The sequence below is a fragment of the Haliotis rubra genome, unplaced genomic scaffold (genome assembly GCF_003918875.1).
Source record: "Haliotis rubra isolate DU_JTF1 unplaced genomic scaffold, ASM391887v1 Scf116, whole genome shotgun sequence".
Lineage (NCBI taxonomy): Eukaryota > Metazoa > Mollusca > Gastropoda > Lepetellida > Haliotidae > Haliotis > Haliotis rubra.
The window spans coordinates 50,381-75,454 of NW_025765070.1; the positions used below are offsets into that span (position 1 = coordinate 50,381).

At 42.6% G+C, this 25,074-nt stretch overlaps 1 protein-coding gene across 2 annotated transcripts in view; it reads right to left on the bottom strand.

The window, feature by feature from the left end:
* LOC124256002 (coiled-coil domain-containing protein 9-like) overlaps window positions 1-21,518 on the bottom strand; it is a 56,856-nt gene extending 35,338 nt beyond the window's left edge. For both annotated transcript variants that reach the window (XM_046689933.1, XM_046689931.1), the window contains exons 1-3: window positions 21,438-21,518; window positions 2,194-2,293; window positions 1,095-1,211 (exon numbers count right to left, since the gene is read on the bottom strand). In XM_046689933.1, the coding sequence (XP_046545889.1) occupies window positions 1,095-1,211; window positions 2,194-2,202 (126 nt within the window). In that variant the 5' untranslated portion in view covers window positions 2,203-2,293; window positions 21,438-21,518. The remainder of the gene's footprint in view (window positions 1-1,094; window positions 1,212-2,193; window positions 2,294-21,437) is intronic.
* Window positions 21,519-25,074: the final 3,556 nt, after the last annotated feature.

Below are 25,074 nucleotides of genomic sequence, written 5' to 3' on the forward strand. Positions count from 1 at the left end.
CAAATAACAACCACCACTCATCTTTGTTATTCACTAGTGTTGTTCATACTAAACAAATAACAACCACCACTCATCTTTGTTATTCACTAGTGTTGTTCATATTAAACAAAATAACAACCACCACTCATCTTTGTTATTCACTAGTGTTGTTCATATTAAACAAAATAACAACCACCACTCATCATCTTTGTTATTCACTAGTGTTGTTCATATTAAACAAATAACAACCACCACTCATCTTTGTTATTCACTAGTGTTGTTCATACTAAACAAATAACAACCACCACTCATCTTTGTTATTCACTAGTGTTGTTCATACTAAACAAATAACAACCACCACTCATCTTTGTTATTCACTAGTGTTGTTCATACTAAAACAAATAACAACCACCACTCATCTTTGTTATTCACTAGTGTTGTTCATACTAAACAAATAACAACCACCACTCATCTTTGTTATTCACTAGTGTTGTTCATATTAAACAAATAACAACCACCACTCATCTTTGTTATTCACTAGTGTTGTTCATATTAAACAAAATGACAACCACCACTCATCTTTGTTATTCACTAGTGTTGTTCATACTAAACAAATAACAAACCACTCACTTCATCTAGTGTTTTGTTATTCACTAGTGTTGTTCATATTAAACAAATAACAACCACCACTCATCTTTGTTATTCACTAGTGTTGTTCATACTAAACAAATAACAACCACCACTCATCTTTGTTATTCACTAGTGTTGTTCATACTAAACAAATAACAACCACCACTCATCTTTGTTATTCACTAGTGTTGTTCATATTAAACAAAATAACAACCAACCATCACTCATCTTTGTTATTCACTAGTGTTGTTCATACTAAACAAATAACAACCACCACTCATCTTTGTTATTCACTAGTGTTGTTCATACTAAACAAATAACAACCACCACTCATCTTCGTTATTCACTAGTGTTGTTCATACTAAACAAATAACAACCACCACTCATCTTCGTTATTCACTAGTGTTGTTCATATTTAACAAAATAACAACCACCACTCATCTTTGTTATTCACTAGTGTTGTTCATATTAAACAAAGGACAAACCTCATGTCTCTTGCGGAGAGCATCATTCTTTTTGCGAATTTCCTCCATTTTCTTTGTGAGAAGAGCCTCTTTTTCCTCTTTAGTGAGGATGTCAAGGAATAACTCCTTGTTCATGTTCTGTAATCAACAAATCAGTCAGTGTATGGTGAATGGCAGACTGCTAAAATATGGGAAACATTCATCAGTGTTATCATAGATTTTCATATTGTCAAAGTAAAGCATGATCTATGAAATGTCTACCAAAGTCAGTGATTGGTTTACAATATGGTGGGTATATGTTCAGTCAGTTAATACAGACAGTTAAAAAACATCACAACAGGGCTCGAAACATTTGTTGAACCTAACTTGTAATGCATGACAGTATTTCTAATTTTGTACTCATTCTGCAATATTTTCTGTTCCTGGGTTAAATGTTCAAAGTTTTATGTCCTTTGTGACTATTACCATTCTCTGTGATTGATGATGGAACAAAACACTTTGGTCACTATATCATCTACATTCGTCTCCAACTGTTCAAACTTACTCAACCATGCATCTTGCTCTGGTTGTTTTACTTCCTTTACTACAAAATGATTCCTTTGCATGTTTGGTAATGAAATCATGAGTTTCTTCATCAACTCATCCACCCCTTAACTGCCACAAATCATTCACTATTGCTTTCACACTGGAGTGCCATTATATGTCACTTACAACAAAACATCACAAATATATTTACCTCAGTGTTAGGAACAAGTTTCGTTACCTGCTTTAAATGCACTTTTGTCTGTTTCTAGACAGTTGCCAAGCATGCAGTCTGTATATGACATGAGTGACATTTTGTTATTATTATGATGAAAGATATGAAAACATACTGGAGGTTTCTGCATATTTTATTGAAATTGTTTAGGGATGGATTGTTGCAACTGGTATACGTACTTGTCCAGTAGAAGTTTTTTCACATATTTTAACCCTGCACATGCTGACTACTCATCAAAACAAGATTGCACAATCATCAGTTTTGTCCAGCCCATTAATGATTAGGATGCAAAAATAACCATACATGATACACAGGATATATACTGCATTCCCTGCCCTTCTTTATCTTGAACACTTTACTCACATCCGCCATTTTGTTTGAGGACCCAAACAGCAGGTGAAAACGTGAAAAGCAGATGGCCTAGTTGATCAGTGCATGGTGGAGTTATCTGCCCCTGGTTTACCTGCAAGTAAAACATGACATCATCACATACAAATACTACAGATCATGCCACATGGCCATGAGAAACTCAACCACAACACAATCACAGAGTTGATTTTCAGGAAAAGGATTACCAGGAATATTGAAATCTGATCTGCGTTTGTGTCCAGCATCATGGACATCATGATATTCCCTCTTCAACATGTATACAGTGTAGGAATTGTATATGTATACACAGTGGGAGTCTAATGTTAAGCAATTGGTCACTATGCTGCACATGCTGCACATGCTGCACGCCTGGATGTAATTCCCCACACATGTACAATGTTGGTGTAGCTGGAATAGTGCTCAAAGCAATGCCTATAAAAAATTCACTCTCTCATCATACTCTTACACACATACAAAACTAAAAGAGCAAAGGTCATAAAATATCCAGGATGAAACAGACATCTGTACTATGATGAGACTTGTGAACTGTGATCAGGTCCTCCTGCAGTGACCATGATGAAGCACACGATGTAGTCTACACACGATGCTGTAGCTGACTAGGAACATCTGGGATGTCCAGGGAGAGGAGGTCCCCCCTACCTCCACATCTTCCCCCTCCTCCCATGTACTGTGTTGACCTGGCTGGGAGGTGAGCCGGGCTGCACGGGGCACCCTGTCTGCTGCTGCACTATACACTGGTGAGAGGAAGCTCACACATCCACATTCTCACTACAACTGACACACGATGGTCTCTCACAGGGAAGCCATTGACAGCCAAAACACCACTCACTGACAGTTGGCTTCTTGCCAACAGGGCCAGCTTCAGTTCAGCCTTGTTGAGCCTGGGGGAGGGGGTTCCTCACTACTAGTTGGGAGACCTACGGCTTGGTCAGATTACATTCACTACAGCTTGAACACATTCAGATACATACCAGTTGGCAGTCATGAGCCAAAAACAGAGACAAGCATATAATAACTGTGACAACAGCAAGATAATGGAATCAACTGATAGTTGTTGGTGTCAGCATCAGCTTCATGGACAGCTGATGCCAACATCCCCTAATTCTGAGCAACTTCACCAGGGACAGCTTGGCCTAGACTTCAAAACTTTGGGGCAGTCTTTACAATCAAATACTTGAGAGTAATATATTGTGCATGGAGCAATTTGTGCATTTAGTACTGTTTATCAATGTGATACTGTAAGTAAATGCATGCTATCATACTTGCTAACAAATGCACAGTTTTGCAATGTACTGGCCTCTTATACATGAACGGGTAGTGGGACATACTGAGGGAATACGGCCACTACACAAGAACATCAACGGGTAGTGGGACATACTGAGGGAATACGGCCACTACACAAGAACATCAACAAGTAGTGGGACATACTGAGGGAATACGGCCACTACACAAGAACATCAACAGGTAGTGGGACAGTGGGACATACTGAGGGAATCTGAGGAATCTGCCACTACACAAGAACATCAACGGGTAGTGGGACATACTGAGGGAAATCACGGCCACTACACAAGAACATCAACAGGTAGTGGGACATACTGAGGGAATACGGCCACTACACAAGAACATCAACAAGTAGTGGGACATACTGAGGGAATACGGCCACTACACAAGAACATCAACGGGTAGTGGGACATACTGAGGGAATACGGCCACTACACAAGAACATCAACAAGTAGTGGGACATACTGAGGGAATACGGCCACTACACAAGAACATCAGCGGGTAGTGGGACATACTGAGGAATACGGCCACTACACAAGAACATCAACAAGTAGTGGGACATACTGAGGGAATACGGCCACTACACAAGAACATCAACGGGTAGTGGGACATACTGAGGGAATACGGCCACTACACAAGAACATCAACAAGTAGTGGGACATACTGAGGGAATACGGCCACTACACAAGAACATCAACGGGTAGTGGGACATACTGAGGGAATACGGCCACTACACAAGAACATCAACAAGTAGTGTAGTGGACATACTGTGGGAATACGGCCACTACTACACAAGAACATCAACGGGTAGTGGGACATACTGAGGGGAATACGGCCACTACACAAGAACATCAACGGGTAGTGGGACATACTGAGGGAATACGGCCACTACACAAGAACATCAACAAGTAGTGGGACATACTGAGGGAATACGGCCACTACACAAGAACATCAACGGGTAGTGGGACATACTGAGGGAATACGGCCACTACACAAGAACATCAACAAGTAGTGGGACATACTGAGGGAATACGGCCACTACACAAGAACATCAACGGGTAGTGGGACATACTGAGGGAATACGGCCACTACACAAGAACATCAACGGGTAGTGGGACATACTGAGGGAATACGGCCACTACACAAGAACATCAACAAGTAGTGGGACATACTGAGGGAATACGGCCACTACACAAGAACATCAACGGGTAGTGGGACATACTGAGGGAATCTGGCCACTACACAAGAACATCAACGGGTAGTGGGACATACTGGGGAATCTCGGCCACTACACAAGAACATCAACGGGTAGTGGGACATACTGAGGGAATACGGCCACTACACAAGAACATCAACGGGTAGTGGGACATACTGAGGGAATACGGCCACTACACAAGAACATCAACGGGTAGTGGGACATACTGAGGGAATCGGCCACTACACAAGAACATCAACGGGTAGTGGGACATACTGAGGAATACGGCCACTACACAAGAACATCAACGGGTAGTGGGACATACTGAGGGAATCTGGCCACTACACAAGAACATCAGCGGGTAGTGGGACATACTGAGGGAATCACGGCCACTACACAAGAACATCAACGGGTAGTGGGACATACTGAGGGGAATCACGGCCACTACACAAGAACATCAACGGGTAGTGGGACATACTGAGGGAATACGGCCACTACACAAGAACATCAACAAGTAGTGGGACATACTGAGGGGAATACTGACGGCCACTACACAAGAACATCAACGGGTAGTGGGACATACTGAGGGAATACACGGCCACTACACAAGAACATCAACGGGTAGTGGGACATACTGAGGGAATACGGCCACTACACAAGAACATCAACACGGGTGAGTGGGACATACTGAGGGAATACGGCCACTACACAAGAACATCAACGGGTAGTGGGACATACTGAGGGAATACGGCCACTACACAAGAACATCAACGGGTAGTGGGACATACTGAGGGAATACGGCCACTACACAAGAACATCAACGGGTAGTGGGACATACTGAGGGAATACGGCCACTACACAAGAACATCAACGGGTAGTGGGACATACTGAGGAATCACGGCCACTACACAAGAACATCAACAAGTAGTGGGACATACTGAGGGAATACGGCCACTACACAAGAACATCAACGGGTAGTGGGACATACTGAGGGAATCTGGCCACTACACAAGAACATCAACGGTAGTGGGACATACTGAGGGAATACGGCCACTACACAGAACATCAACGGGTAGTGGGACATACTGAGGGAATACGGCCACTACACAAGAACATCAACGGGTAGTGGGACATACTGAGGGAATACGGCCACTACACAAGAACATCAACGGGTAGTGGGACATACTGAGGGAATACGGCCACTACACAAGAACATCAACGGGTAGTGGGACATACTGAGGGAATACGGCCACTACACAAGAACATCAACAAGTAGTGGGACATACTGAGGGAATACGGCCACTACACAAGAACATCAACGAGGGGTAGTGGGACATACTGAGTGGGACATACTGGCCACTACTGCAAGAACATCAAGCGGGTAGTGGGACATACTGAGGGAATCTGGCCACTACACAAGAACATCAACGGGTAGTGGGACATACTGAGGGAATACGGCCACTACACAAGAACATCAACGGGTAGTGGGACATACTGAGGGAATACAGACACTACACAAGAACATGTCGGTATGTTCGGCCTCCAGCTTCCTTTTTCTGAGCAATTACCTTAATTAATCAGCCCTACGGTCTAAGAAGCAGTTTTCACTCCGACACTGGTTTGTTCATGTCTGGCAGAACCTGTCCCCCCAGCAGCAGTCAGTGAGGACATTTGATGTACAACGCTACATAGTCCTGTCTGGACACTGCCATCAGCTGGCCATCATGGAGTAAGCATGCGCTTGAAACTTGATCCAATTCTCAACAAGCATCATAACATTCGGGTCAGAGATAAACAAGCCTTCACATCAGGCTTGTCACCACCACTGTTCATATTACAGCTAAACATCTTCTGCCAGGCATGTCATCATTTCTGTTTACATAATCGTCAAATCTCCAGCCCAAATCATGTTTCATTCATTTCAGTCAAGGTATCCATAGGTCAGTGGTTCAGATTTGCCACACAGGAATTTCTGGTGTTTCTATTATGTAGTGCTGGGCCGTCTGCTTATATACAGAAGGTTGTGACTTTCCATAATAATTACATTTACATTGTGTTCCTTGTTACTCATGCATTCTGACTGGCTCAACTGGTCATATGTTATTGCATTCATTTCCCGATGAATGTAAAACATAATGCCCTGCCCATCAAAGTGGACAACTTTCACCACTACAGATTGTCAGAAAAATACCATTTACAGTCTAGGGAATTCCGTGTCATTTTAGCAATATTCATACAAATTCAGTATTGCTCAATACACCTTGGAGTGACACTGGAAGCCGAGAAGGAATGAAACAACATACCTGCCGGGCCTGCAGCCTCGCTCACATGCTGTTGTTTTCTCATCTGATTCAGTTTCACAAATGACATATGTTCATGTTTTATTCTTAAGTCACATATTTTCATCTGTGTCTATACGTTGATCTCAGGAAGCCAATGCTTGGGTTTGGTGGTTAGTGACCATCACATGTAAAACAGTTGCCTGCTGCCTGACATATCTGTCTCAGTTTGTTACAATCTGACAGTTCTTCTTGCCTCCTACCACTATTGACAAGTACTGTGACTTTTGATGCTACTCTCCATTGAACGAATACTGACGTGGGTGTGTCAAGTTATGTGCATAAATCAAACAATCACCACATACATGTCACGCCACAGTATGTGTTCCTTCACCTGGAATGTTTATCAATCTTATCATTTCTTTGCTTTAATCTATATAATTGTTTTTGATAAAACTATTATAGATATAATACTTTTTTCCCAATTTAATTATCAGGATCGACAACATGGATTCATACAGTTTGCAAATCGTTTCTTTTATTCATACCTCAATGAACCACAAGAAATACTCTGTCAAACCTTAACTCCATCTGGGATCTAAAGACCTGGGTGCAGTCACAACCTGCCAGAGGTACCATGATTTTGAACTGGTGCTCCCCAGGATCAACCAGCTGCAGGTACTGGCACAAGAGGGAGTGTAAAACTGGGCATACAGGGTCCCCACCTGTCGTCAACCAGGGAAGTCATGACCTGTACCTGTAGGACAGAATTCACTTGGATCCGTCAAGGCTTAGCATCTTTATAGACAATATCCGCTGTCAGCCAGTGTTTGTTGTTTAACGTTCAGCTCTAATTCAGTTTGCTAGGCAGTAAATAAATTAGTCTGGATCAGACAATCCAGTGATTGGATCATTGGATCATGAGCATCGATTGACAAAACTGGGATACAATGTTGACCACTAAGCAATCAGTGAGACTGACCTCAAAATTCCATTAGTCACCTGTTATGACAATCATGGGTTGCTGAAGGCCAGATCTAATCCTGATCTACATCAAGGGTATGCTCATAAAGTGTAACTTTTCTCCTATAGGGAAAACAAGAAAGGTTGTTTAAGGTAAGGTTGTGGGTGTTTGGTAGCATCTTGGTACTTGTGGCAGGATTCAGATGGACTGCACTACAAGTTACAATCTGGCATCTTGGGATTCATCCCAAGTTACAAATCATACTAGAAAGGGTTGTCTGCTTTACAGCTGATGGTCTGGTTGGCAATAGTTGTCTTCAATCATGAACTGACAATAGTAGTAGCCTTGCAGTGATAGATGCATAGCCCCATGGGTTGCTCAGCAACAGTTGCTACATTTGTGAACAATGTGGGCTGCATGGCAACAGTTGCAGTATTCAGTTCCCTTAACATAGGTTAAGCTGACATTCTGAAGTCCACTTGTGCCTCCACATCTGTGACCATTTCATCCAAATAAGATCTCAATCAGGATAGACAATGCCATCCCACAGCTCACAAACAACACTGATAATGGGAGAGCATATAGCTGAGACTGTCCAACCTAGAATCAGGGTATGGTCTACTAATAGAAACAGGCCCAGTATCACAAAGTATCTCATAGTATCACATATGGAGGAGAGACTACAAACCCTGAACAGAAACACTTTAGACCTAAGGCTAAATGACACAACTGTTCTGAATGGATGTGTGGTCAGTGAATACGTCAAACAGAGTGCACTCTGAGACCTATTACAGCAAATAATCGGAAACTCTCAAGGTACACAAAGGTATCCCTCCCACCCCTGCAATATAGTCATCCAAATACCTGTCAATGATGTACACTACAGTGAGTCAAAGGTATCCCTCCCACCCCTGCAATATAGTCCCACAAATACCTGTCAACGATGTACACTACAGTGAGTCAAAGGTATCCCTCCCACCCCTGCAATTTAGTCCCACAAATACCTGTCAATGATGTACACTACAGTGTGACAAGAGTTTCCTAGTCTGCCATAGAGGCCCTGAAACAGATATACCCAATATAGCCCATTCTAGAACATGTGGTAAGTCTAGATTACCACTATTTCAGGAAATGAAGAAAGTATCTTGGGTCCTTTTCTCAGTTTATTTTATGAACATAATTTAGGAACCATTTTTCTGTAAAATATGTTCATTTCAAAGACTAGATGTTAGGTTAATGGGCAATATAGTGGCACAAATATATCTGTCATGGCTCTACAGTGAGTCCAACATATCCCCCTTGCTTCTACAATATAGAGATATCAATAATATACCTACATAGAAAGCCTTGGGTCTGGTGTGTAACAACATTTAAGTAACAGACGTAAATGAGCACAAATCAGGCTGTGTCCCGGTAGACAGTAAGTGCCAGATGTATCTACCTGTACTACCCCTGTGGATGGTGGAACACACTGCCCTACAGCGGATGGTGGAACACACTGCCCTACAACGGATGGTGGAACACACTGCCCTACAGTGGATGGTGGAACACACTGCCCTACAGGGGATGGTGGAACACACTGCCCCACAGCGGATGGTGGAACACACAGCCTACAGTGGATGGTGGAACACACTGCCCTACAGCAGATGGTGGAACACACAGCCCTACAGCGGATGGTGGAACACACTGCCCTACAGCGGATGGTGGAACACACTGCCCTACAGGGGATGGTGGAACACACTGCCCTACAGTGGATGGTGGAACACACAGCCCTACAGTGGATGGTGGAACACAACACACTGCCCTACATGGTGGAACACACAGCCCTACAGGGGATGGTGGAACACACTGCCCTACAGGGGATGGTGGAACACACAGCCCTACAGTGGATGGTGGAACACTGCCCTACAGTGGATGGTGGGAACACACTGCCCTACAGTGGATGGTGGATACAGGGGGTGGAACACACAGCCCTACAGCGGATGGTGGAACACACTGCCCTACAGTGGATGGTGGAACACACAGCCCTACAGGGGATGGTGGAACACAAGCCCTACAGCGGATGGTGCCCTACAGGATGGATGGTGGAACACACTGCCCTACAGTGGATGGTGGAACACACAGCCCTACAGCGGATGGTGGAACACACGGATGGTGGTGGAACACACTGCCCTACCGGATGGTGGAACCCACTGCCTACAGGCGGATGGTGGAACCCACTGCCCTACAGCGGATGGTGGAACCCACTGCCCTACAGCGGATGGTGGAACAAACTGCCCTACAGTGGATGGTGGAACACACAGCCCTACAGCGGATGGTGGAACAAACTGCCCTACAGTGGATGGTGGAACACACAGCCCTACAGTGGATGGTGGAACACACAGCCCTACAGCGGATGGTGGAACACACAGCCCTACAGCAGATGGTGGAACACACTGCCCTACAGCGGATGGTGGAACACACTGCCCTACAGCGGATGGTGGAACACACTGCCCTACACTAGGCTACAGTGGAGAGCTTAGTTGATGCAGGCACTTGCAGTAGTTGTCGGCAGCCTGCAGTGGGAGAGACAGGGAATGTACACCTCCACGGCAACCAACATGCCTGTTCCATGCACATATCAGATCACCTGCAGCTCTGCTGTCTTACTGACTCCCAACCTCTTGCAGCTCACTGCAGCTGCAGCTAATTATATCTTAAATAACTTCATCATTTTCATATGGCCCACTTGATGCTTCAAACAAGATTTGGAACGTATCGTGCAAAAATACAATTGTCAAGATATTAGTTATTTCACCATCATAATTTTTGTGAAAAGAGGATATCTTCATATATTTTGTGTTATAAAAATGTGTTACTTATTTCAGAACAGGGCATGTTAAAGGCACAGTGAAAGTAATGATGTAACGCAATTCAAATACCCACTGTATATGTTTCAGTGGAAGAAACAAGGGAAGGGCTAGGGAGGAAACAAGGGAGGGTGAGGGAGGAAACAAAGGGGAGGGAGGGAGGAAACAAGGGATGGGGAGGGAGGAAGCAAGGGAAGGAGGAAGCAAGGGAGGGATAGGGAGGAAACAAGGGGAGGGAGGGAGGAAACAAGGGGAGGGGATAGGGAGGAAACAAGGGGGAAGGAGGAAACAAGGGATGGGGAAGGGGGAAACAAGGGAAGGGGTAGGGAGGAAACAAGGGGAGGGAGGGAAGAAAGGGTTGTGGAGGGAATTAGTATGTTTGTTTTATTAGTAGGGTGAGTACTGTGTATCCACGGCAGATAGGGTAACTCTTCATTGCTGCTGGTAAGAGGCTACATACCGTATATAGTTAGTGAAGAGGTAGGCACATGTTCCAGATGCAGTCTGACAAGATGGTCACCAGCAGCTCTGTCTGAAGAAGAAGCCACACCTACCAACACTTAGGCCTAAAAAAAAGGTTGTGGTTCCGATTACCCCACAGACCCTTGAATTCTATCTAAGCAGTATGAATAAAATAACCTTTCAGATACCATTGTTTTCCCCCGGCAAAGATGGACATTGTTCATTCTGATAGAGAAAGTAGACATGATGGCCGGACGCTTGGTTGCATAAACAATTACACATTGATAAATGTGTTATTAGTTTGTACTTTACTTCTAAAAAAAATGTTTAAAAAAACATAAAAACCTACCTAGCTACCCTATATTTTACAGAGGTGTAATTGGAGCCACAACATTTATTTTATTTGGCCTTTCTTAACTTGTCATTATCTGTACTCATATGGTATACTTTCTAGAAGTTTGAAAATACACAGTTGGCCACATTCCTCAGTACTTCACATGTTGTGTACTCCTCCACACACAAGTCTTGTACTGTCATCATCACACACTCACATCAACTTATTCCTGCCGAAATTGTATGGAGCTTTACATCACTACCACTATTCCACCAGTGACATAAACCATCAGTTCAGTTACGTTAAAACTGGACACGCTCCAAAATATGGAGGGCTTCTTCAGAATGTCACTCCAACAAAAGAAACAAAGTTGGCACCGGCCCTAAGCAATCAGTGCCTGGTAATGTTGGTAAGGAGTGAATATATATGACAATACATGGAGCTTCTCACCTCCTGCCTAATCTCTGCCTGTTGTAAGCCAGGGCTAGGCATGACAGCTATGTGAGAGGTAGGTCTTGGCAGCCTGTCAACACATAACATGGCCATACATACATACTGGTTATCAGTCATCTCTGGTATGTTCATGGCTGGAGTGTCACTCAGGACAGTAAATTCTTTCCAAGAAACTTATTTTCATAACATAATATTTATCTTGCCTTACCTTATCTGTCCTGCAATATTCCATGAATTCTAACGAGACAGTTAAAAACAATTATCCTCTCTGATACAACATAGGAAAGAAAGTAAGTTTTGTTATCAGCTATAGCTGATATTTTGACTAAGAGTAAACACAAAGGAATAATGGTAAAGTAGTTTTAGGATACTGCTAATCAGCTTTGGAATGAAATACCTGACAAGGATAACTGAATTTGGCTCTATTTAAGCCAGATTGGCTATTTCTGGGAGCTAGCAATTATTAATATAATTTTTCACAAATGCAATTCCTCAGATAAAAGGCTGGATGAATGCCTTAAGGTGCTCTAACCATGCCCCTTGTCTCATCGTATAAAAGGCTGTATGAATGCCTTGAGGTGCTCTAACCATGCCCCTTGTCTCATCGTATAAAAGGCTGTATGAATGCCTTGAGGTGCTCTACCCATGCCCCTTGTCTCATCACATAAAAGGCTGTATGAATGCCTTGAGGTGCTCTAACCATATGCCTTGAGGTGCTCTAACCATGCCTTGAGGTGCTCTAACCATGCCCCTTGTCTCATCGTATAAAAGGCTGTATGAATGCCTTGAGGTGCTCTAACCATGCCTTGAGGTGCTCTAACCATATGCCTTGAGGTGCTCTAACCATGCCTTGAGGTGCTCTAACCATATGCCTTGAGGTGCTCTAACCATGCCTTGAGGTGCTCTAACCATGCCCCTTGTCTCATCGTATAAAAGGCTGTATGAATGCCTTGAGGTGCTATAACCATGCCTTGAGGTGCTCTAACCATGCCCTTTGTCTCATCACATAAAAGGCTGTATGAATGCCTTGAGTTGCTCTAACCATATGCCTTGAGGTGCTCTAACCATGCCCCTTGTCTCATCACATAAAAGGCTGTATGAAAGCCTTGAGGTGCTCTAACCATGCCTTGAGGTGCTCTCTAACCATGCCCCTTGTCTCATCACATAAAAGGCTTATGAATGCCTTACGGTGCTCTAACCATGCCTTGAGGTGCTCTAACCATGCCCCTTGTCTCATCACATAAAAGGCTGTATGAATGCCTTGAGGTGCTCTAACCATGCCTTGAGGTGCTCTAACCATGCCCCTTGTCTCGTCACATAAAAGGCTGTATGAATGCCTTGAGGTGCTCTAACCATGCTTTGAGGTGCTCTAACCATGCCTTGAGGTGCTCTAACCATGCCCCTTGTCTCATCACATAAAAGGCTGTATGAATGCCTTGAGGTGCTCTAACCATGCCTTGAGGTGCTCTCTAACCATGCCCCTTGTCTCATCACATAAAAGGCTGTATGAAAGCCTTGAGGTGCTCTAACCATGCCTTGAGGTGCTCTAACCATGCCCCTTGTCTCATCACATAAAAGGCTGTATGAATGCCTTGAGGTGCTCTAACCATATGCCTTGAGGTGCTCTAACCATGCCCCTTGTCTCATCACATAAAAGGCTGTATGAATGCCTTGAGGTGCTCTAACCATGCCCCTTGTCTCATCACATAAAAGGCTGTATGAATGCCTTGAGGTGCTCTAACCATGCCTTGAGGTGCTCTCTAACCATGCCCCTTGTCTAATCACATAAAAGGCTTATGAATGCCTTGAGGTGCTCTAACCATGCCTTGAGGTGCTCTAACCATGCCCCTTGTCTCATCACATAAAAGGCTGTATGAATGCCTTGAGGTGCTCTAACCATGCTTTGAGGTGCTCTAACCATGATGAGGTGCTCTAACCATGCCCCTTGTCTCATCACATAAAAGGCTGTATGAATGCCTTGAGGTGCTCTAACCATGCTTTGAGGTGCTCTAACCATGCCTTGAGGTGCTCTAACCATGCCCCTTGTCTCATCACATAAAAGGCTGTATGAATGCCTTGAGGTGCTCTAACCATGCTTTGAGGTGCTCTAACCATGCCTTGAGATCTCACAACCATGCCCCTTGTCTCATGCATAAAAGGGTGTATGACCATGCCTTGAGGTGCTCTAACCATGCCTTGAGGTGCTCTAACCATGCTCTAACCCCCTTGTCTCATCACATAAAAGGCTGTATGAATGCCTTGAGGTGCTCTAACCATGCCTTGAGGTGCTCTAACCATGCCCCTTGTCTCATCACATAAAAGGCTGTATGAATGCCTTGAGGTGCTCTAACCATGCTTTGAGGTGCTCTAACCATGCCTTGAGGTGCTCTAACCATGCCCCTTGTCTCATCACATAAAAGGCTGTATGAATGCCTTGAGGTGCTCTAACCATGCCTGAGGTGCTCTAACCATGGTGGTCTCTAACCATGCCCCTTGTCTCATCACAGAAAAGGCTGTATGAAAGCCTTGAGGTGCTCTAACCATATGCCTTGAGGTGCTCTAACCATGCCCCTTGTCTCATCACATAAAAGGCTGTATGAATGCCTTGAGGTGCTCTAACCATGCCCCTTGTCTCATCACATAAAAGGCTGTATGAATGCCTGAGGTGCTCTAACCATGCCTTGAGGTGCTCTAACCATGCCCCTTGTCTCATCACATAAAAGGCTGTATGAATGCCTTGAGGTGCTCTAACCATGCCCCTTGTCTCATCACATAAAAGGCTGTATGAATGCCTGAGGTGCTCTAACCATGCCTTGAGGTGCTCTAACCATGCCCCTTGTCTCATCCAAATAAAAGGCTGTATGAATGCCTTGAGGTGCTCTAACCATGCCTTGAGGTGCTCTAACCATGCCCCTTGTCTCATCACATAAAAGGCTGTATGAACGCCTTGAGGTGCTCTAACCATGCCTTGAGGTGCTCTCTAACCATGCCCCTTGTCTCATGTCATAAAAGGCTGTATGAATGCCTTGAGGTGCTCTAACCATATGCCTTGAGGTGCTCTAACCATGCCTTGAGGTGCTCTAACCATGCCTTGAGGTGCTCTAACCATGCCCCTTGTCTCACATATCACAATATGCATAACAAGAATAGTGGTTACATTTCTTTAGAAAATAATTCCATGCCTCCAGAATCCTTCATAGAGCTACCACATAATTACTCCGGTCACTAAACTCTCAAATGACAACCTTGTGGCTTAGTATGGTTCTACTCTGCCTGTAACCCTGGCTGCAATTATTACCAGTATTAAAAATTGATATTTCCACCATGTAATGATGTATGTCCCATATCATAACTGAGTTGCAACATTCATGCCATTTTGAAATCAAAGTTGGTAAGTCTAACAGTTAAGCTTATATATTTGCTTGCAATGTACCAGGAACATTAAAAATATTTTGCCCTTCCATTAGAGATGACAGACTGATGGATCACAAACTCCTCACTACCTGGCAAGCAGCAGGGAACTGGCTAGCAGTGCTCTATCTTGAGCTTGTAAAACTGATCAAAAGACTCCCTGGCTGACAAATACCTTAACCAACCTTCTCTGAAGATGCTGAAGCTACTTTTGACAATATGGGTGTGAGTGAGACACTGAGGAGCACAATGGCAGACTCATGTAGATAAAAGAAGCTTTGGGAAGAGCTGGTAATCCAACATGGGATGAAAATAGATATCTTTCTCCAAATAATGCATTTGACATGCTAAATAGTGACTTCAAGAATGTCTCACTTCCAGTCATTCATCGTAATTGCTAAAACAGCTATCCATGACCTTCGCTTCTTTGGCTAACTAGAACAGTATATGAAAGTATATTCAGACATAGTTGTCTTTGTCAAGCTGCTGATGCAGCGACCATTAGCTATAATGTCATTCAGTTAATTACCTCTGACATATTATACTCTAACTGAAGACAACCAGTTTACCTTTATTACTGAACTGAAAAATACTATTTTCTCTGACAGAATACACACTTCACTTTATACAGTGTACAGTTTACACTACACCACATTAGCTGAAGCCTTCCAACATACTAGTACATATTAGATGTTACTAGGCTTACAATAACGTGGCAAATGAAAAAACATTGTCCTCAAATGTCCCCCTGATCAACTACACTGTTTTTCCTGATCCATGCATTGCATTAAAGACAGGGTTCATAGGTTTTACAAAAATATATTCAAAGCAGTACATATTTGTCACAAAGCCATCATTTCTTCCAGTTCCTTTGTTCAGTCTGACCGGGTAATATTTGCTATTGAATAAGCAGTGTTCGAAATTAACATCGGTCCTTAGGCCCGAAGCCAACTGAAAAGTACTCAGACCCACAGCTTTTGTTTTCTGCAGGTCCTTATGGCCTTGTTTGCTGGGACTAACTTATATTGTAGCTAAAATATAGGGCCTACACATTCTGATCAGGGCCTGCAACTTTTCAAGGTTAAGGGCAAACACTGTATATAAGCATGACAACTTAGTAAAGATTAAGAAAATAATATCATGACACTGAAACTTTTATTGTGACATAAAAGTGATGTCAGAATATATTAGCAATATCATCCCAATTCATTGCCAGATATTGAATGTTTAATTACATGACTGTTTTACAACATAGCAAAATGTAACAATCACCACACCATGTACACATTGCAACAGTGTACTATCATTGGCAATAAAATGTGTTGATAACAGTTCATATAGTCTTCATCGTTGTGAACACTATTTCGTAACAGTCAAAAGATTACACAACAAACATAGCATGATCAGTAGTCATGGAAGTACACAGATGTATTGTTTGTTTAAAGAAATGTCCTGAAACAAGCATGATGACATAAAAACTGACTGCAAAAACTATGCCAAAATAATCACATCAGGTGCGGATCCAGAGGGCAGGTGAGGGTGCCCCCCTACCCCACCCCACCAAGATCCTTTATCCGCCCCATGTATATTATTCTCCTTGAAGAAACATGCATACAAAATGCACCATATAGCAGTTATCAGTACATCACCATTGTGTCATCACTTCAGTTATATGTCAGCCTGTAAATAACCGACAGGATAAATCATTACCAGCTTCCGGAGTCATGATATCATGACATACAATCTACCAAGTCACACAGCCTGACAAATGGATCCATACAGTTTCCACTTTCAACTACCATAGGCTGGTGGAGACAAGAAGTGTTATAATTGGTAAAGGTAAACCAGTTAAGTCATGAAACATGTAGTGCCTTCAACAGCAATTAAACAATAAATCTTCTGTAATACACCGAAATATGAGAACAGCAATGACACTGAGCTTCATTAAAATCAGAAAAATATCCTTTAGTTTTTGTACAGGCACCCGTCCAGTTTGTCACCATGCTGATGTTTGTGTGAACCAGTCCAGACTGATCCTGCTTCCCCTGGGTCCCCAGTCACACCAGGGTCTACAACTGTCTGACATTTCAACAAGGAACATGGCAGCTGATGGAGTTGGTTGGTGTCCTATGTATAGTCACTGCTTAGGAACTTGGACTGGAACTACATGTCTATCAGAGTAGTATGACAACATATGTTAGTCTATCGCTGAAAGCTGGCAGTGCAGCTGAGACTCTTTAACAAACCATCGAGGGTATGGCTGTATCAAACAAGTATCACAATTTCCATGTCACAGAATGTTGATGTTCTACCTTTTGAATGCATCAAAAATGAATGTGATAAGACCTGCAACACTCTAAATCCAGTATGCCTGTCTATAAATAATGTTATATATTGCAATGCCGTGATGGTATTCAGCTCCTGTGTAACATATCCCATAGTGTGATGTGCTACAGTAGATGCAATTCAACATCCCATTGCCACAGCAGATGCAATTCAACATCCCACTGCAACCGTAGATACAATTCAACATCCCACTGCCACAGTAGATGCAATTCAACATCCCACTGCCACAGTAGATACAATTCAACGTCCTACAGCCACAGTAGATACAATTCAACATTCCACTGCCACAGTGGATACAATTCAACATCCCACTGCCACAGTAGATACAATTCAACATCCCACTGCCACAGTAGATACAATTCAACATCCCACTGCCACAGTAGATACAATTCAACATCCCACTGCCACAGTAGATACAATTCAACATCCTACAGCCACAGTAGATACAATTCAACATCCCACTGCCACAGTAGATACAATTCAACATCCTACTGCCACAGTAGATACAATTCAACATCCCACTGCCACAGTAGATACAATTCAACATCCCACTGCCACAGTAGATACAATTCAACATCCTACTGCCACAGTAGATACAATTCAACATCCCACTGCCACAGTAGATGCAATCAACATCCCACTGCCACAGATACATCAACATCCCACTGCCACAGTAGATACAATTCAACATCCCTGCCACAGTAGCCACACAATTCAACATCCCACTGCCACAGTAGATGCAATTCAACATCCCACTGCCACAGTAGATACAATTCAACATCCCACTGCCACAGTAGATACAATTCAACATCCCACTGCCACAGTAGATACAATTCAACATCCACTGCCACAGTAGATACAATTCAACATCCCACTGCCACAGTAGATACAATTCAACACAATTCAACATCCCACTGCCACAGTAGATACAATTCAACATCCCACTGCCACAGTAGATACAATTCAACATCCCACTGCCACAGTAGATACAATTCAACATCCCACTGCCACAGTAGATACAATTCAACATTCAGACATCCACTGCCACAGTAGATGCAATTCAACATCCCACTGCCACAGTAGATACAATTCAACATCCCACTGCCACAGTAGATACAATTCAACATCCCACTGCCACAGTAGATACAATTCAACATCCCACTGCCACAGTAGATACAATTCAACATCCCACTGCCACAGTAGATACAATTCAACATCCCACTGCCACAGTAGATACAATTCAATTCAACATCCCACTGCCACAGTAGATACAATTCAACATCCCACTGCCACAGTAGATACAATTCAACATCCCACTGCCACAGTAGATACAATTCAACATCCCACTGCCACAGTAGATACAATTCAACATCCCACTGCCACAGTAGATACAATTCAACATCCCACTGCCACAGTAGATGCAATTCAACATCCTACTGCCACAGTAGATGCAATTCAACATCCCACTGCCACAGTAGATACAATTCAACATCCCACTGCCACAGTAGATACAATTCAACATCCCACTGCCACAGTAGAAACAATTCAACATCCACTGCCACAGTAGATGCAATTTCAACATCCTACTGCCACAGTAGATTACATTGCCACAGCATCAATTCAACTCCCACTGCCACAGTAGATACAATTCAACATCCCACCCACTGCCACAGTAGATACAATTCAGTAACATTCAACATCCCACTGCCACAGTAGATACAATTCAACATCCCACTGCCACAGTAGATACAATTCAACATCCACTGCCACAGTAGATACAATTCACACATGCCCAGTAGATACTGCCACAGTAGATGCAATTCAACATCCCACTGCCACAGTAGATACAATTCAACATCCTCCACTGCCACTGCCAACAGTAGATACAATTCAACATCCACTGCCACTGCCACAGTAGAAACAATTCAACATCCTACTGCCACAGTAGATGCAATTCAACATCCCACTGCCACAGTAGATACAGATTCAACATCCCACTGCCACAGTAGATACAATTCAACATCCCACTGCCACAGTAGATACAAATTCAACATCCCACTGCCACAGTAGATACAATTCAACATCCTACTGCCACACTGCCACAGATCAGATGATAATTAAAATGCCCTAGACTGCCACAGTAGATACAATTCAACATCCCACTGCCACAGTAGATACAATTCAACATCCCACTGCCACAGTAGATACAATTCAACATCCCACTGCCACAGTAGATACAATTCAACATCCCACTGCCACAGTAGATGCAATTCAACATCCTACTGACCACAGCAGATCCACAATCATCCACTAAAATCCCACTGCCACAGTAGATGCAATTCAACATCCCACTGCCACAGTAGATATTAAATCCTACTGCCACAACATCAATTCAACTGCCACAGTAGATACAATACAACATCCCACTGCCACAGTAGATACAATACAACATCCCACTGCCACAGTAGATACAATTCAACATCCCACTGCCACAGTAGATACAATACAACATTTATGCCATATGGAGCAGGAAACACAGTCTGAGGTTTCCTCATGGTTACAGTACATGATGTAAGGATGTGCCAGCATGATCCACCACATGGGACTGAACATGTTTCACACTGATATGTTAATTACAAATAAAGTAGGAATGCATTATGAAAGTCAACATGCATGTACACATTCACATGAAATGACTGTTTCACAGTTACTGGTATTACAATCTGCCATTCTAATCATTATAAAGCCTGTGTAAGGTTTGCCATAAACTGGTACATCTAAAATTTAGTATTTATCATGAGTTAATGTGTTACATTCCATATAACTTATCAATTATACATGTTTCATATTCCATAGAAGTTATCACCTGTACAGTATGTGTCATATTCCATATAATTAAGTTATCAATTGTGCACATGTGTCATATTTCATATTCTTAAGTTATCAATTGTACACGTGTCATATTCCATATAAGTCATCACCTGTAAACATGTGTCATATTCCATATCAGTTATCACCTGTAAACATGTGTCATATTCCATATCAGTTACCACCTGTACACATGTGTCATATTCAATATCAGTATCACCTGTACAGTGTGTGTCAAAATTCCATATCAGTTATCACCTGTACAGTGTGGGTCAACAGCAGTATATAGATGGGATAAAGCACGTCACTGGAATTAGGATGTTTCCACCACTTTCTACTATGTTTGCCATATGTATCTCACCAAACCGTGATGGCGGGGTACCTACACTACACCGGGAGGGGGAAGGGGATGCTTGAGTGAGGATACATCTGTCTACAGCAGTATTTTCAGATTAAGATCAAACAATTCAGGATTGCATGACCATGTTTACGGATGAACTCTGCTACTGCAGTAATCGTCACTGTGTCGGCAGATATGGTAAATGTACGGTATACTTGTAGGTCGGACGTGGTGACTCTATCTGTCTAGTCTGACTCACACAGCAGCGCTGGAAACTTGCACAGATGAATGTGTTCGTTGAAGAGTCTCTAATGTCACGCAAACATAAGTCGAAAATTAGTACAACTAGCAGATTAGCATGTGCTCAGATATAGCTATCTACAGGTCGATCAATAATAACCATAGTGTAAAAATTCCACAAATTCCAGTACTCACGAAAGATGTTTCACCGTTTTCAGCCAGTCGCCACTTCCTTCCCTCCTTGCAACGGAGAGCTCAAAACCTCGCTGAAAGAGGGTTGCGTTTTGGCGCTGAGCTCTCATTTATTTTCATGTCCCCCGCAGTATAAAAAGTAGATTGCGCCTTACCTGTTAGGGGATACTGAACACCCTCAACATTACTTAAACGTTATTCCGAATTATCAGTGTTTACAATACTATAGCTGTCCCTAGAAAGCCAACAAGGTACATAGCTAAATCATCAAAAGAGCGGCTGAACAGCTGTAAGCTTTGAATACACAATGCCATTTAGAAAGTGGTCAAATGTAACATATGCAGTGTTTGCCCTTAACCCTGAATCAGAATGTGTAGGCCCTATATTTTAATAATGGAATAATACTCTTAGTTAGTGGGGATGAAAACGCTGTCGGCCATAAGGACCTGCAGAAAACAAAAGTTGTGGGTCCGAGTGGTTTTCAGTCGACTTCGGGTCTAAGGACCGACGATAATTTCGAACGCTGAACATGTTATATTTGGGATTACACTTTACACTTCGTAAACTTTACACGTTACACTTTTGTTTGGGATTACACTTTGGGATTAACATATGTTACAAGTGTAAGCTTTCTTTAATAACAATTAAAGAGCATCTCTCTCTCTCTCTCTCTCTCTCTCTCTCTCTCTCTCTCTCTCTCTCTCTCTCTCTCTCTCTCTCTCTCTCTCTCTCTCTCTCTCTCTCTCTCTCTCTCTCTCTCTCTCACACACACACACACACACACACACAGTTTTATGCGGTTTATGCCCGGACTGTCGACAACAAGAAATAATCCGTCCAAATTACTTGTCGACAGTCCGGGGAAGGGGAGATGATGTTGTACATGAGTGACTTCACGCCCAGTGTTCTCGATATTAACAAACCAATTAAAAACAGAGTGTGATATATAGTAGTAGACAATATATTTATTCAGTCAATATAACAACATGCATGTATCATGCATGTATCATATGTCACACAATATAACATAATTGTATATATATTTCATAAAGCTGACACAATATATTTGTGTGTGTGTTTTATATAAATAAGTGATTTCTGCAGGTGTATAAGTAATAAATATATAAAAGATGAGTCCAGTTATTTCTTCTTGCCAAAACTCTTTTATATGTGCACTAAAGTAATCTGAATGTTCAGCCAAGATGAAGCAACTCTGACACATGGTCTGTGTAATTCAAGTCAGTAAGTCTTGAAGGTCGGCCTTCAAGGATCGAATCCTTGCGTCGATGATTCGGTAGCGACGTCTACGGACGGGATCTCTCTGCTGTCCTTGGATCTGCTGAATTTTTACTTCAGTAGATGAATGTTCTTTTTGTAACATTCGCACAACCTTAAATACATTCGGGTGTGTCTTCATGGCATACTTGTTGATTTTGTTGTGCCAACCTTCCAAATTATTGTTAGTTCTGTGTCCATCATTTTCAAAATGATTCCAAGTTGGTAATGGTAATCCTTCCACTCGCATAACGTAAAATAACAGTCTGTTTTTGCAACCTTAATTCTCTTGCAAATTGTTAAAAAGACATTCTCTTTAATCAACTTAATTCATTTACTCATGATACGAGCATAGCTGTAGCCACCATAGCCACTTGCAAACCACTAAGCAAACATTCTCTTTCATTAATTAACACCGTCACGGTATGTTGACCACGCGATGTCGACACTCCGGGTTTTTTTTTTCGACGGTTAGGGACATCCTATTTTTCATTTGTCGACAGATCGGGCTGACACCGTTTTATGCTTACACCCTGACTGAAGGTAATTGTGTAATAATGCACTTATTCAGATCCGAACAAATCCTGGTTATATATAGTGGGGCAGGCGATTTACAACTGGTAGGTTTCACGTTTTCTGACTGCTGTAACTGTGACTGAATGTGAACACAGTTTGGTAGAGAGAAGTTCTGTAGACTTCACCTGCAGGGGTGGAGGTAACGTGTAATAACTCTTCGGTATGTGCATATTGTAGCATTTCTCAAATAGTGATCGCGATTGGCCTGTTGAATCGCTATGACGTGTTGAAAACAGAACGATATGATCTCACTCATTTCAGCACAGCTCGTCATAAACTGATCGAGCGTTTGACTTGTGTCCCGGTTCATTTTCTTTCTTCTGAAAAACAAAATAGATCTATTCGTTTTAGTGTTGGTCATATTTTCTATACTAAACAATTTCCCTTTATGCATTGTCACTCAAAACTGTGTTTGAAGTGTACGTACTTACATTTTCAAATGTGGGGGTAGGCCTACGCCATATATATGGCATTATTTCCAAACGAGGCTAGTTTTTGTTTTCATACATAGGGTTAACAAAGAAGAGTAGACCCGTGTAGACTTAAGGTAAGGATATAGGTCCCCAGCAGTCTGTGCCTGTTCAAAGAGGCGACTAAAAGGATCAGGTGCAGGTGACTTGGTAGATTGTGTGTTAGCGTTGCTGAATTAGTGGATAGATTCTCACGAGGTCCACAGATTTGATTATTTTAACAGACCGCTGATATATCGCTGGAATATGGCGGAGTACTTCCTTACACACAAGCGAACAATACTATATGTGACGTATTGTTTAAAAGCTAAAATAAATGTATACTGATACATTTGTATTTCCACCTAAATTTAGAAATATGGTTATATCATCATGAATATTAGAAATAGTTAAATAAGACCTTCGTCATTTTGAGTTTCTCTTTCGTGGTCCTTAAAAAGGTGAGATTATTTAGGCCCCAGTCCTCTGTTCTCTATGAAAGCCTGCTGGGGTGTCAATTGAAAGACCAGTGTCAACCGCTGATCAAAGTACACTTTAATTACAACGTATCACCAACAACTGTAACTGGCTCTAATGGTACGTGAGCTCCCTTCGGTGGGACTATAGTATCGTTATTATTTGTGCAGATGGGAAAATCTTGCTTCGTATTTCACAAAATTACCTGGGGATTCTGTGTAAAGATTACTGCAGTCTATTATGTTTATCTTATGAGCCGGCTAAGTTGGTCGGGTGCACGCGTCATCAGGCTCGTGAGTCGGGGAAAAATGGCGGGTATGTTTGGAAATGGCTACCAATATAATATTTAGCCAGACAGGTGTTATGTCCATCACATGATTCCATGTAAAATGGACATCAGGCTATGTGAGAATCAACGGGACAGTTGTTAATCCGTCCCAAATACTTCAACTCTGGGATAAGGCTTATAGTGACTTGGTTGAGACGCAAAGCGGCCTACCTTGATGTCTGCTTCAGTACCCGGTCGGCCTAAATCCAGACACGCCTATTCACTATACGTAACCAGCTAACGTACAGATCATAATTTATGGCTGGGGGTGGGGGCTGATGATGATTAATATGGAGAAGCATGTACAATGTGAATGACACCATCATCCCTAAAATTAATATACAGAGTAAACCCTCACCCCCACCCCACCCGACCCCCGTTTAAAAAATCATTATGACGCCCCTAGCCATAAATTAAGAACGGTCCCTGAGTGTTAAAAACAACATTCATCCACCCTACCCCATTCTTATTCTCTCGCACTCTCTTTCTCCGCCTTATCCAAGTCGAATTACTCAACCACAAAACACTTGCCTAA